The sequence below is a fragment of the Nicotiana attenuata genome, unplaced genomic scaffold, assembly GCF_001879085.1.
Source record: "Nicotiana attenuata strain UT unplaced genomic scaffold, NIATTr2, whole genome shotgun sequence".
In the NCBI taxonomy this organism is placed as follows: Eukaryota; Viridiplantae; Streptophyta; class Magnoliopsida; order Solanales; family Solanaceae; genus Nicotiana; species Nicotiana attenuata.
The window spans coordinates 124,875-139,266 of NW_017671095.1; the positions used below are offsets into that span (position 1 = coordinate 124,875).

At 43.7% G+C, this 14,392-nt stretch overlaps 1 protein-coding gene across 1 annotated transcript in view; it reads left to right on the forward strand.

Annotated features, from left to right (window-relative positions):
- Positions 1 to 6,128: 6,128 nt before the first annotated feature.
- LOC109205891 overlaps positions 6,129 to 14,392 on the forward strand; it is a 24,234-nt gene continuing 15,970 nt past the window's right edge. Inside the window, exons 1-3 of the mRNA XM_019368647.1 lie at positions 6,129 to 6,326; positions 11,366 to 11,464; positions 11,528 to 11,612. Of these exons, the coding sequence (XP_019224192.1) occupies positions 6,129 to 6,326; positions 11,366 to 11,464; positions 11,528 to 11,612 (382 nt within the window). The remainder of the gene's footprint in view (positions 6,327 to 11,365; positions 11,465 to 11,527; positions 11,613 to 14,392) is intronic.

Below are 14,392 nucleotides of genomic sequence, written 5' to 3' on the forward strand. Positions count from 1 at the left end.
GTTCTCTCGCAGACGGCGAGAGCACGCACCGTATCTTCAGCCTGTAGCAGCAAAAGCCCCCAGCATCAGCTCCTACGAGGGGAAGAGGTCGAGGCCGAGGTCGTCCTAGAGGCCGAGGCAGGGGCAGAGTACAGCCCAGATCTCGAGCAACAGCACCAACGGTGGAGCTTCAGGTAGAGTTTGATGAGGAGGTTCTAGCCCAGACTGTGCCTGTCAGACCAGCTCAGGTCCTGCAGGGGTTCATCACCACCCAGTGGTTCAGGATGCTTTGGTCTGTTTGGTGGGCCTTATGGAGAGTGTGGCCCAGGACGGTACATTTCCTATGGCACCAGCCGTCTCTCAATATGGGGTAGGAGCATAGACTCCCGCTACCCACACTCCGGAGCAGATGGCTCCCCAATATTAGACTCCAACAGCCCCGCTAGTTGGGGTAGTTCAGCCAGCTGTTGCAGCACAGGACGGTGATGGTCATGCCATGACTTCTGAGGGCTTATTGATATTGGACAAGCTTACCAAGCTCTTCCCATATCACTTTAGTGGAGCATCTTCTGAGGACCCACAGGATTACCTTGACCGCTGCCATGAGGTGCTGCGGAACATGGGCATAATGGAGACCAATGGGGACGACTTTGTTGTATTTCAGATGACGGGTTCCGCCAAGAGATGGTGGAAGTATTATGTATCTACCAGACCAGCTGTGTCGCCTACTCTTACTTGGGACCAGTTCTCTTAGATATTTCTTGTGAAGTTCCTCCCTATCACTTAGAGAGAGAGCTAGCGCAGGTAGTTCGAGCGCCTCCAGCAGGGCAGTATGATCGTCACCCAGTATGAGACCCGCTTTGTGGACTTATCTCGTCATGCTATTCTTCTGCTTCCTACCGAGACAGAGAGAGAGAGAGAGAGGGAGGGAGGGAGGGAGAGAGAGAGGGAGATAGAGAGAGAGAGAGAGAGAGAGGTTTATTTAGGGACTCGCTCATCCTATCAAGTTGCAGATGGCCAAGGAGATCGGAAGTGAGATTTCTTTTCAGACGGCTGCCAATGTCGCCAGGCAGATCGAGGATATTCTTTCACAGGAGAGAGGGCAGGGGTCTGATAAGAGGCCTCATCATTCCGGTGGATTTAGTGGTGCCTCATCCGGAGGCAGGGGTACTTTTGGTAGGGGTCATCCTCCCAGGCCATATCAGTCAGCGTTTTAGGGAGTCGTGTTCCTTATGTGCCTCATTCTAGGTAGCCCGCCTACAGTGCACCGCCAGCTCCTATCAGTGCACCTCCTATTCAAAGTTATTACCGTGGTCATCCGACCCTTTCGGGTCAGCCTCAGTTTCAGTAGCCACAACACCGGGATGGATGTTTTGAGTGTGTCGATTTTGGGCATATCAGGAGGATCTGTCCGAGATTATTGGGCGGTACGCCACAGCAGAGTTCTCGTGCCATGATTCCGGCATCGGGTGCACCACCGCCCGCTCACCCAGCTAGAGGTAGGGGTATGATAAGTAGGATTTTTGACCGCTTATTTGCTCTCTTTTACTTGCGATTTAGCTCAAAAATGCTTAAAGGTATTCCCAAAAACTAATGAAATGTACTTGCTTGCAAGAGTGTTGCAATATGAGCCAAAGAAATCAAAATCAACTCATAAAGGAGTCAAAAGTGGACAAGGACCAAAACAAGGCAAAAAGGCCCACAGTGCGGACCGCACAATACTGTGTGCGGCCGCAAAACAAGGAGAAAAACCATGTCAGTTTTTCTTCAGAGTATGTGGACCACACAAATAATGTGTGGCTGCAGAAGAGGAGATTCAGGGAGTTGGTTTTGGTCAAGCTGAAGATATTCGGACCGCACCATAATTGTGCGGCCGCACTCAAAATTATGCGGTCCGCAAGAGAGAAGAATTAGAGAGCTAGGTTCAAGTCCAAAGTCAAGGAGTGCGTACCACACTATAATTGTGCGGCCGTACTCATAAATATGTGGTCCGCACAAGAAGAAAGAGTGCGGCCGCAGAGATGGAACCTATCAAGCCAAGTCTATTTGTGCGGACCGCACATATTATTGTGCGGCCGCACAACCTCTGTAGGGGCATTTTTGTTAGATATTTTCAGCTTAGTATAAATAGAACTTTTTATCTTTTTTAGGTTAAGTTTTGTTTTGGGAGAGCACCTGAGCCGTTGTCTTTACTATTTTGAGTAATATTGTACTAGATTAGCTTCTAAACATTAGATTTTCTTTCCCTAATCAATTTGATGCATTCTATCTTAATATCTTCTTTAGTTTCTTCGTTTTTCATGAGTTGCTAAATTTTTAACTAGGGTTGTGGCCCAACCCTAGTGTGGGTACTTAATGGGTATTTGATTTAGGTCTTGTTTGTGATTGGGTTAGTGATATTTAGCCTTGTTCATGCTTGAATTCAAGAATTAATGGTTGCAAATACTGACTCATGCTTAATTGACTTAGTCTCTTCTTGAGAAAGAGAGATTAAGTATAGGAAAACTTGGCTAACAAGAAATGGGGTGAACTCAAGAAATTGATAGCCCCAATTAAAGGGTAAAATCTAGAGATAGTAAGACCCAACTTGAGCATATATCACTTGTTTTGTGCAATACCCATTTGGACTTGAGAAAGCCAAATTGGGCAAAGTCACTCAAACTACCGAGAGGTATAGAGTGGGTAATTACGTGTGATTGCTATATTACATCCCCGACTAATCAAACTTGCCCTAGAGTTTACAACCCGTTAGGTAACCACCTAGGTGTAAGTCACGATCCTAGTTCTTTTATCATTTGAAAAACAACCAAAACCAAAAATATTGTCTTATAAATTTATAATTGCAACCAATAGCTTAGAGTAGAAATAGAAACAACAAACAAGAATATGGAAGTGTAATTTGAGGCACATCATACAATTACACTAAATATATACCTAATCCCAATTCTAACTCCCTGTGGATTCGACCCCGACTCGTGTTGGGTTTTATTATTGCTTTGATCGCCTCACTACCTATATTTGTGGCGTGAGTTTGGGCGACATCAATTTTTGGCGCCGTTGCTGGGGAATTAAACGGATTTAGCTATATATCTAGGTTTTTGTGTAATTTGTCTTCTTTTCCTTCTGAGTCGCTAACTTTGTTTTTGAATTGATTTTAGGTGCGACAGTGGCTCTCAACAACGAGCCCATTGGGAGTTTTCCAATGGGGAAGGACGTGGATGATGACCAAATGGATTAGGTTCCTCTTGAACATCAAGCAAATAGACGAGGACGCCCACCTCAATATAATATTCCCGTCCCTCCCCCACCTCCACCAAGAGCAGCAACTCACCGACAATTACCGAACGAGGGTTATGCAAGTACTATAGTCCCACCCCGTATTAGAGTGGGCAACTTCTAAATCACTAATGTGATGATCACACTACTTGAGTAATGGGGATTCTTCACCGGGGCTCCGAGTCAAAATGCCTACAAGCATCTCAAAGGGTTCATCGATACTTGTTGGGGGAGAAAGCAAACAAATGTCTCCGAGGATGCGCTGCGGTTGAGGCTATTTCCCTTTTCTCTACCGGGAAAGGCATTGGACTATTTAGAGAGATTGCCCAATCATTCCATCCATACATGGGATGATTTGGCGGAGAAATTCATTGCCAAATTCTTCTCTCCGGGACATATGGCGACACTTCGGGATGGGATTCTTGCATTCAAGCAAGAACCCAATGAGCCATTGCACGAGATTTGGGGAAGATATCGTACCATGGTCAAAGAGTGCCCGAATAATGATATGATCAGGGCCGTGATCCAACAAACCTTCTACAGGGGGATCAATACAACAATCAAAGTGTGGTAAATCAACTCGCTGATGGGAAATTCATTAACACACCTTATGCCGAAGCTTGTGAAATTCTTAATGAGATGGCGGATACCTCATCAATGTGTTAAAGTAGAGCCAATGTTCCGCAAGGTGACCCTAATATTATTTACCTACACAATGAACTACATGATCATGGGCAAGCTATTGTAGAGTTGACAACTACAATGAACCAATAGGCCAAAGCTCAGCTTCAACAAGTTCAAGGGCCGAAACAAGTGAATGCGATGGAAGGTGTAAGTATGATGATGAACAAGAGACGACAACAAGGTCAACAAATGCATAGCCGTCCGAAACAATTCATGCAAGATGATAGTGGTTATGATCAAGGTGATTCATTTTGAGTGAAAAATAAGCCTATGGTTTTCTTAATGCCACAGTTCTTTCCAAAGGTGGATTTTGTGTGAACTGGGTGGCTCTTCCCAACGATGGATGGCGTGACAACCTTCTTAAGGGATTGGGTTTATTTTCTTTTATGTTTAGGCAAATATAGTAGTAATTAATAAAAGGGTCTCAAGCATGCTTCACTTGGTACCAACACATTTACCTATGACCTTATGGTTAAAAACAAGTTGTTGGCAGAAAATAGCTCTAATTGTGACCTTTTGACTCTTGTGTTGACTTACGCAGTCATTCGAGTGGTTCAGTCGAGCCATTTTTGATTCTCAATCTTAACTAGGGTTGTTGTGGGCCCTTGACTCCGTTCTCTTTAGCAATCCAGCAGTGTGAGAGGTGAGGTATTGAGTTGCAAGTCCAAGTATCCGTGCTAATAGTCTAGAACTTGCCGCGAATGTTTTTCTAGGGAAAATTCTAAGTGTAGCTTGGCTTGAGAAATGAATGTAGGCCCTTCTTGATCCGATTTGAAGTTTGAAATCTTCCATTGCCTGCCAATGTGATATCCCTAATTAACCCATTTGACCCTAAGCCCTTTTTCTTTCAATAACCACGTTACAAACCTTTATCCGTTTTGTAATGAACCTCTCTTGTCACCCAATCTTTCCTTAGCATTCTTGAGAAACAATTGGCAAAAACATAAGTTTGGGGGAGATAAGAGGAGTTTGAAAGTGATAAAAGGTACAAAGAAGAGAGAGAAATGAATAAAAGGTAAGGCAAAGAAAAGAAAGAAAGAACAAAAAGAAAAATGCCAAAAAGAAAGTTCAAAGAAAACAATGATGAAAGGCATGGAGTAAATAGAAAAGGAGAAAATTGAATGTCATGACCAAGAAAGAGTGATGTTACGTATCTCTAGTTCCCCCGAGGAAAAAGAAATTGACTCAAAGAGTTGACAAAGTATGAGCCAAAAAGAGAAAATGGAGTGCTTAAGGAATAATGAACCCATTCTATTCCATCAAGTCCTACCTTGATCCAAATAGCCTTCATTACATCCCGAAAAATCCCTACATGATTTCAAGTTGGGTGAGCTTACATTAGTGGTGATTTACATGAGGGGTAAGCTTATGACACTTAGAGTCGGACTTGTGACATTCTTTTGAGAGAGATGAGCGAACTTTTCACAATCCTTGATTCAAGTATTACACTCTAAAGTGAGATATGCTAACGAAGAGTAGAGGAGGAGGAGTTTGGGATCCATAATGACCTACATGAAAGAGCGAGCTTCCTTGATGAATAATGTCAACTCTTGATGCTCTAGTGTCACATTAGAACTATTATACTCAAAAAGTCAAACCATTGCATTGTTTATAATTCGTACGTGGTGTGGGTAACTGTTGGTCCCAAATGATATGTGATTGATTCACCTTAGGCCAGCTAAAATATCCCTTTTTCTAGTGGAGGTGGTAATTGCCTTAATTGAATGCGGACAAGCAAAAGATTAAGTATGGGGGAGTTGATAAGTAGGATTTTTGACCGCTTATTTGCTCTCTTATACTTGCATTTTAGCTCAAAAATGCTTAAAGGCATTCCCGAAAACTAATGAAATGTGCTTGCTTGCAAGAGTGTTGCAATATGAGCGAAAGAAATTAAAATCAACTCATAAAGGAGTCAAAGTGGACAAAGACCAAAACAAGGCAAAAAGTCCCACAGTGCGGACCGCACAACACTGTGTGCGGGCAAAACAAGGAAAGAGCCATGTCAGTTTTTCTTCAGAGTATGGGGACCGCACAAATATTGCGTGGATGTAGAAGAGGATATTCAGATATTTGGTTTTGGGCAAGCTAAAGATATGCGGACTGCACCATAATTGTGCAGCCGCACTAAAAAATATGCGGTCTGCAGAAGAGAAATCAGAGAGCTGGGTTCAAGTCCAAAGTCAAGGAGTATGGACAACACTATTATTGTGCTGCTGCAGAAGCAAGAGTACGTCCGCACTCATAAATGTGCGGTTCGCACAAGAAGAAGGAGTGGGGCTGCAATCCAGAATTGTGCGGCCACAGAGATGGAACCTATCAAGCCAAGTCTATTTGTGCGGACTGCACACATTATTGTGCGGCCGTACAACCTCCGTAAGGGCATTTTCGTTAGATGTTTTTAGCTTAGTATAAATAAAACTTTTTGTCATTTTAGGTTAAGTTTTGTTTTGGGAGAGAACTGATCGCGGCCGTCTCAACACTACACAATGGTAGGAAGAGTGGGTAGCAATAACTAATACCCGAATAGTGGATCGAGGTCGAATTTCCACAAGGAGCTTGGAATGGAGTTGTATTGCCTGTTTAGCTCACAATTGCATTTGTACTTCTAATTGCACACCTAACATTTTTTGGGGGTTTTTATATTTAAAACTACCATTGTAATCTAAGGATTAAAGATAAATTATGCTAAGGAAATATTGCTAAGTTGTGCTTAATATAGGAAAAAGGCACTAGGGTCGTGACACTACCTAGGTGGCTAGCTAACGGGTAGAAGCTACTAAGGGGATATTGATAAATCTGGGTTTATTGCTATAGCCGTTGCAAAATTGCACTCATTCTCACACCTCTCGGTAGAGAGAACGATTTTGCCCAATTGACTCTCTGTCGACCAATTAGGTAGGCCAATTAGACTGGGCAACTAGGGCTCAAGTAGGGTAGTTACTCTTTCGAGGATTAACCCGTTAATTGGTACTACCATTCTCATAGGTCCATCCCAATTCCTTGTTGGGTTAACTTTTAGGGTCATATGACTCTCTTTCTCAAGAAGAGTTAGACCCACTAAGCTTGAATTCATGTTTGCAACCACAAATTCTAGATTGAAATACAAAATCAACCCAAATAACAAATACCCAATCTCAATCTCACCCTAGATTGCAACACCCATTAACTACCCATACTAGGGTTGAGCCACAACCCTAGCTAATGGGTTTAGCTAGACATAATTAAAGAAGAAACAGTAGAAATAGATGAAGAAAATAACATAATGATTGAATACTAATTGCCAAAATAGGCTACACAATAGTTCTCACGAGCGCAGCTCTTGTTCAGAATCTAAAAGTTGACCTAAAAATGGTAATATCTATTTATACCAAGCTGGAAATTCTGGACAAAAATACTCCTGGGGTCAGCACGGACCACGCAAAAAGGTCGCGCGGCCGCGTTAGGCACATTGAACTCTAAAAACTCATCTCTGAAATTGGGGGTCGCGGACCGCGCACAAATGTACCGCGGCCGCGGCAGAGGGTTGGCACGGACAGCGCAGTAATGGGGCGCAGCCGCATAGCTTGACTTGGCCAAAATTCCATGTCTCTGAATCTCCTTCACGCGGACCGCACTGATATGTAGCGCGGCCGCGTGGGATTTAAGCCTTCTCTGAACTTCCTTTGCGTGGACCGCGCAGAAATGGAGAGCGGCCGCGTGGCTTGCACCTCAAAATTTACCCCTCTGAATCTCCTATCACGGCCGCGTGGCAAATCAGTGCGGTCCGCGCTAGGTCTTCCCGTTCCCCACTTCACTTGTTCTTGACACTTGGCAGGTTTCACTCCGTTTTGAGCCGATCTTTGACATGTGTCATCTTGTCGCTCAAACCTGCAATCAAGCGCAACTTGTAAGACTTTTGGGACTATTTTGTGGTGAATTGTGACAAAAGCAATAGCACGTAAGGGGTATAATTATGGTAAAATCCTAGCTTATCAAGCACCTGAGCTGTTTTCTTTACTGTTTTGAGTAATATTGTACTAGGTTAGCTTCTAAACATTAGATTTTCTTTTCCTAACAAATTATTATGCATTCTATCCTAATATCTTCTTTATTTTCTTCATTTATCATGAGTAGCTAAATTTCTAACTAGGGTTGTGGCCCAACCCTAGTGTGGGTACTTAATGGGTGTTTGATTTATGGCTTGTTTGTGATTGGGTTAGTGATATTTAGCCTTGTCCATGCTTGAATTCAATAATTAATGGTTGCAAATATTGATTAATGCTTAATTGACTTAGTCTCTTCTTGAGAAAGAGAGACTAATTCTAGGAAAACTTGGCTAACAAGAAATTGAGGTGAACTCAAGAAATTGATAGCCCCAGTTAAAGGGTCAAATCTAGAGATAGTAAGACCCGACTTGAGAATATATCACTTGTTTTGTGCAATACCGATTTGAACTTGAGAAAGCCGAATTGGGCAAAATCACTCAAACTACCGAGAGGCATAGAGTGAGTAATTGCATGTGATTGCTGTATTACAACCCCGACCAATCAAACTTTTCCTAGAGTTTACAACCCGTTAGGTAACTACCTAGGTGGAAGTCACGGCCCTACATCATTTATCATTTGAAAAACAACCAAAACCAAAAATATTGTCTTCTTAATTTAAAATTGCAATCAATAGCTTAGAGTAGAAATAGAAAAAATGAACAAGAATGTGGAAGTGTAACTTGAGGCACACCATACAATTACACTAAATATATACCTAATCCCAATTCTAACTCCCTGTGGATTCGACCCTGACTCGCGTTGCGTTTTATTATTGCTTCGACTGCCTCACTACCTATATTTGTGGCTTGAGTTTTGGCGACGTCAAGGTCAGGCAACCATAGGTAGAGGTCAGGCCGCTAGAGGTGGAGGTCAGACTGTTAGAGGTGGAGGTCAGGCCGCTAGAGGTGGAGGCAAGCCAGCAAGAGGCTGTCCTAGGGATGTGGTTCAAAGTGGTGGGGCCCAGCCCCAATGTTATGCTTTCCTAGCCAGGCCTGATGCTGAGTCATCTGACGCTATCATCACAGCTACGATTTTAGTTTGCAGTAGAGATGCCTCAGTTCTATTTCTTTTGGGTCTACTAATTCCTATGTGTCATCCTATTTTGCTTCATATCTGGTTGTGCCTCGTTATTCTTTGAGTGCTCCTATGTATGTGTCCACACCCGTGGGAGATTCTATTGTTGTGTATCGTGTATATCGTTCGTGTGTGGTTACCATTGGGGGTCTTGAGACTAGCGTAGATCTCTACTTCTCGATATGGTTGATTTTGATGTCATTTTGGGTATGGATTGGCTGTCACCTTATCATGCTATATTGGATTGTCACGCCAAGACGGTGACCTTAGCTTTGCCGGGGTTCCCTCGATTAGAGTGGAGAGGGACTTCTGGCAATTCTATAAGCAGGGTTATCACTTATGTGATGGCTCAACATATGGTCGAGAAGGGGTGTCTAGCTTATTTGGCTTATGTCCGTGATTCTTGTGCGGGGGTTCCTTCCATGGATTCAGTACCAGTTGTTCGTGAGTTTCCAGAGGTATTTCTTGCAAAGTAACGTCAACAAGCATCAATTGGGGCTAACAATTGCCCTCAATACGAATGCATCATTAACACATGTTGAGCTTTGGAAAACTATGGATCAAGTGTGACTAAAGAGCATCAAGGGTTGACATATTTCATCAAAGGGCTTTTCTCAAATACCTTGGTCATTGTGGAACCCAAACTCAAACATTCTCAACTCTCCCTAAGCGAACCTCACCTTTTAGAGTATTGACACACAAATAGAGGTTTGAAGGACTTTCACTCATTTCTCTCACAAAGAAGGTAACAAGTCCGGCTTTAGGTACCATATACTTGACCCTTATGTAAGTATCCACTAATGTGGGTTCCCTTCGACTCAAGATCCTATAGGGCTTTTGGGAAATCAATTGCGAGGGCTTTTGGGTAAGGTTAGGACATGTTTTGTTCAAATGGGTTCAATCTTCCCTTAAGCACTTTCTTTGATTCATTTTGGCACACTTTCTTGACTCATTTGAGTAATCCACTTCTTTTCAAAGGCTAAAGGGACATATTGTCACTTTTTCTTAGGCAATTCAAATCAATTATCCTTTTTCTACTTTTGTTTCCACGGCTTTTGCACTTTTTTTCTTGAACCCTTTTTATTCTTTTTCACCTTGTTCTTTCTTTTTGTCTTTCTCTTTTTCTCTTTTTCATCGCTTTGCCTTTCTCTTTTTGCTTTAGTACCTTTTCCCCTTTTTGTTTTCCTTCTTTTCTCTCCCCCCTAACTTTGACTTTGCCACTACTCAAGGGAAGTGTGGGTGCCAAGAGAGGATAGAAACGGGTATAGGCTTGTAACATTGGTTCATGAAAGAAGAAGGTTTAAGGCTCAAAAGGGTTAACTAGGGATCATTTTATTGGTAGGCCATGGAATTGTTCATTTTACAATTGAATCAAGGAGAGCCTATAGTCACTTCTCAAGTCAAACTTCACCTATAATTTCGCCTCAACAAACACTCGGGGCAAGTTCTAGACCATTGGCTTGGGACTTGGACTCAAAATTCTATTCCTCACCACACATGCTAAGGGATTGCTACAGATATCGAGTCGAGGGGCCACAACGACCTTAGTCATGATTCAAGCGCACAATGGTCCAAAAAGACCACATGATGATTGTTTGGTCAACGCAAGAGTCTCAAATCCACGACTTTCACCACACCCTAAACACAACATTATGTCTTTGACCATGGGATCAAAGGCAAATGTGTTAGGCCCAAGTGAAGCTTTGCCTGAGGTACCCTTAACTACGGAACATCAAAAACAAAAGAAAAATCAAAGAAACAGACTCAAACCCTTAAGAAAGTAGTCACTCCATCTATCATCGGGAAGAGCCACCCGGTTCACCCTATACTCTACCCTTGGAAAGAACCGTGGCATTAAGAAAACCAAGGGATTATTGAAAACACCAAAAACAAAACAAAAGGCTACGAGCCTATCTACTAAGCTAAAAATGAAAAAAAATTTGCGAAAATAGAAAAATCGAATGAATATGTACAATAGGGGAGTAGAATATACAATGAGGGATGAATATGTACCAAAAATACTTTATATACAGAGCAAAAGAGAATAAAAAGTGCGAGAAAAGTAGCTAGAGTGTGAAGTTATATACAGACCAACTAGAAAATCAAAGCAACAAAACATAAAATAAGAATCCAATATGTACAGTCATCCAGATAATCCAAAAAGGTAGGGCACATCCCCACGAATAAGAGCTGGCATTGTCCCCAATGCCAACTACTCAAATAAGCACAAAATAAGATAAAAGGATATAGAAAGGATCCCTAAGCCTGATCCGTCTGCATGGGCTCCTCAGTGGTCCCCTGGTCCTCTGTACTGGTGGGAACCTCAGACTGGTTCCCAGCTTGCTGCTGCTATGCTCCTGGGACAGGGTCTGGGACATGGACCGGCTGAGCATCCGGTGCAACACTGGAGGGACCCTCCTGAACCTGTGCTACCTCGATCACTACACCCTCAGTGCTAGGAAGCTTCCTCTTCTTTCTTGGTTGCCTAGGCTCCTCCTCCTGCTCTGGCTGAGATGCTGTTGGGTCCCCAAATAGCAAGTCCAATGGCATCTGGTCTGCCAATAGCTTGTCCACGTCAGCTCGAAGCTTCTTCATTGACTCCCTCGACGCCCTTGACTTTCTCATCTTCTTATGTTCCTTGGCGAGCTCCTTCAAAGCCTTACCATGCGAATCTACCGCCTTAGTCAAGGTGGCCTGAGTCTCCAAAATCTTCTCCTGGTTGGCCAGGAGCTTCTTCAATGTCTCCTCAATAGAAGGAGGAATCTGAACAGTGGCTGGTGCTGACTGGGCCTCAACTGTAGTAGCCAAGGTGGACAACTTGGATGTCGCAGCTGACATCCAGTTGTTCAAACTGGCTAAAGACTAACTGAGCTGGTGGGCAGTGAACCGATGAGTCTTTGATGAAGGGACTGCCGGGTCAACTGAAGTAGAAGGACCTGGGGGCAAGGGCTCACTGGTGGAAGTGGCAGGGATGGAGGATGGTCCAGCAGAAGGCGCTACCGCAACTGGCTCCTCGGACTGGCCAGTTGGGGCAGAGGTGGGTGGCTGGTATTTCTTTGACTTGGGGTTATCNTCTACCTCCTCCCCCGCATTCACGTTGCCAAGAGGGTCGTTTGCATTGAGAGCCATAGTACCTGATTGATCGACACAAACAGAATTAGTAAACAAGAAGGAAAGAGAAGCAAAGCACAAAACTAACTAAACAGATAGTCAACACTGTAAGCTCCCCGGCAACGGCGCCAAAAAGTTGATCGCGTCCGTCTCAACACTACACAATGGTAGGAAGAGTGGGTAGCAATAACTAATACCCGAATAGTGGATCGGGGTCGAATTTCCACAGGGAGATTGGAATGGAGTTGTATTGCCTGTTTAGCCTAGAATTGCGTTTGTACTTCTAATTGCACTCCTAACATTTTTGGGGGTTTTTATATTTAAAACTACTATTGTAAACTAAGGATTAAAGCTAAATTATGCTAAGGGAATATTGCTAAGTTGTGCTTAATATAGGAAAAGGCACTAGGGTCGTGACACTACCTAGGTGGCTAGATAACGGGTAGAAGCTACTAAGGGAAGATTGATAAATCTGGGTTTGTTGTTATAGCCGTTGCACAATTGCACTCATTCTCACACCTCTCGGTAGAGAGAACGATTTTGCCCAATTGACTCTCTCGAGACCAATTAGGTAGGCCAATTAGACCGGGCAACTAGGGCTCAAGTAGGGTAGTTACTCTTTCGAGGTTTAACCCGTTAATTGGGACTACCATTTTCATGGGTCCATCCCAATTCCTTGTTGGGTTAACTTTTAGGGTCATATGACTCTCTTTCTCAAGAAGAGTTAGACTCACTAAGCTTGAATTCATGTTTGCAACCACAAATTCTAGATTGAAACACAAAATCAACCCAAATAACAAATACCCAATCTCAATCTCACCCTAGAATGCAACACCCATTAACTACCCACACTAGGGTTGAGCCACAACCCTAGCTAATGGGTTTAGCTAGACATAATTAAAGAAGAAACAGTAGAAATAGAAATAACATAATGATTGATAACTAATTAAAAACTATGATATTGAAGAGGAAAATTGCCAAAATAGGCTACACAATAGTTCTCACGAGCGCAGCTCTTGTTCAGAATCTAAAACTTGACCTAAAAATGGTAAAAAGATCTATTTATACCGAGCTGGAAATTCTAGACAAAAATACCCATGCGGGGTCAGCGCGGACCGCGCAAAAAGGTCGCGCGGCCGCGTTAGGCACATTGAACTCTAAAAACTTATCTCTGAAATTGGGGGCCGCGGACTGCGCACAAATGTAGCGCAGCCGCGGCGGAGGGTTGGCGCGGACCGCGCAGGAATGGGGCGCGGCCGCATAGCTTGTCTTGGCCAAAATTCCATGTCTCTGAATCTCCTTCACGCGGACCGCACTGATATGTAGCGCGGCCGCGTGGGATTTAAGCCTTCTGAACTTCCTTTGCGTGGACCGCGCAGAAATGGAGCGCGGCCGCGTGGCTTGCACCTCAAAATTTACCCCTCTGAATCTCCTAGCGCGGCCGCGTGGCAAATCAGTGCGGTCCGCGCTAGGTCTTCTTGTTCCCCACTTCACTTGTTCTTGACACTTGGCAGGTTTCACTCTGTTTTGAGCCGATCTTTGACATGTGTCGTCTTGTCGCTCAAACCTGCAATCAAGCGCAACTTGTAAGCCTTTTGGGACTATTTTGTGGTGAATTGTGACAAAAGCAATAGCACGTAAGGGGTATAATTATGGTAAAATCCTAGCTTATCAGGCACACCATGAAGACGAACAATCTCCCGGATATAGATCTCAGCTAACCTCTCGGAAGAATAGGAGACTGCCATAGGAATGAAATATGCTGACTTGGTAAGTCTATCCACAATAACCCACACTGCATCGAACTTCTTCTGAGTCCGTGGGAGTCCAACAACAAAGTCCATAGTGATATGCTCCCACTTCCACTCAGGAATCTCAATCTTCTGGAACAACCCACCAGGCCTCTGATGCTCGTACTTAACCTGCTGACAATTTAAACACCGAGCCACATATGCAACGATATCCTTCTTCATTCTCCTCCACCAATAATGCTGCCGCAAATCCTGATACATCTTCGCGGCGCCCGGATGAATAGAGTACCGGGAGCTATGGGCCTCCTCTAGAATCAACTCTCGGAGTCCATCCACATTAGGCACACAAACTCGACCCTGCAGTCTCAAAACTCCATCATCACCTAAGGTAACCTGCTTGGCACCTCCGTGCTGCACCGTGTCTCTAAGGATACACAAATGGGGATCATCATACTGCCGATCTCGGATACGCTCCAATAATGAAGAACGAGC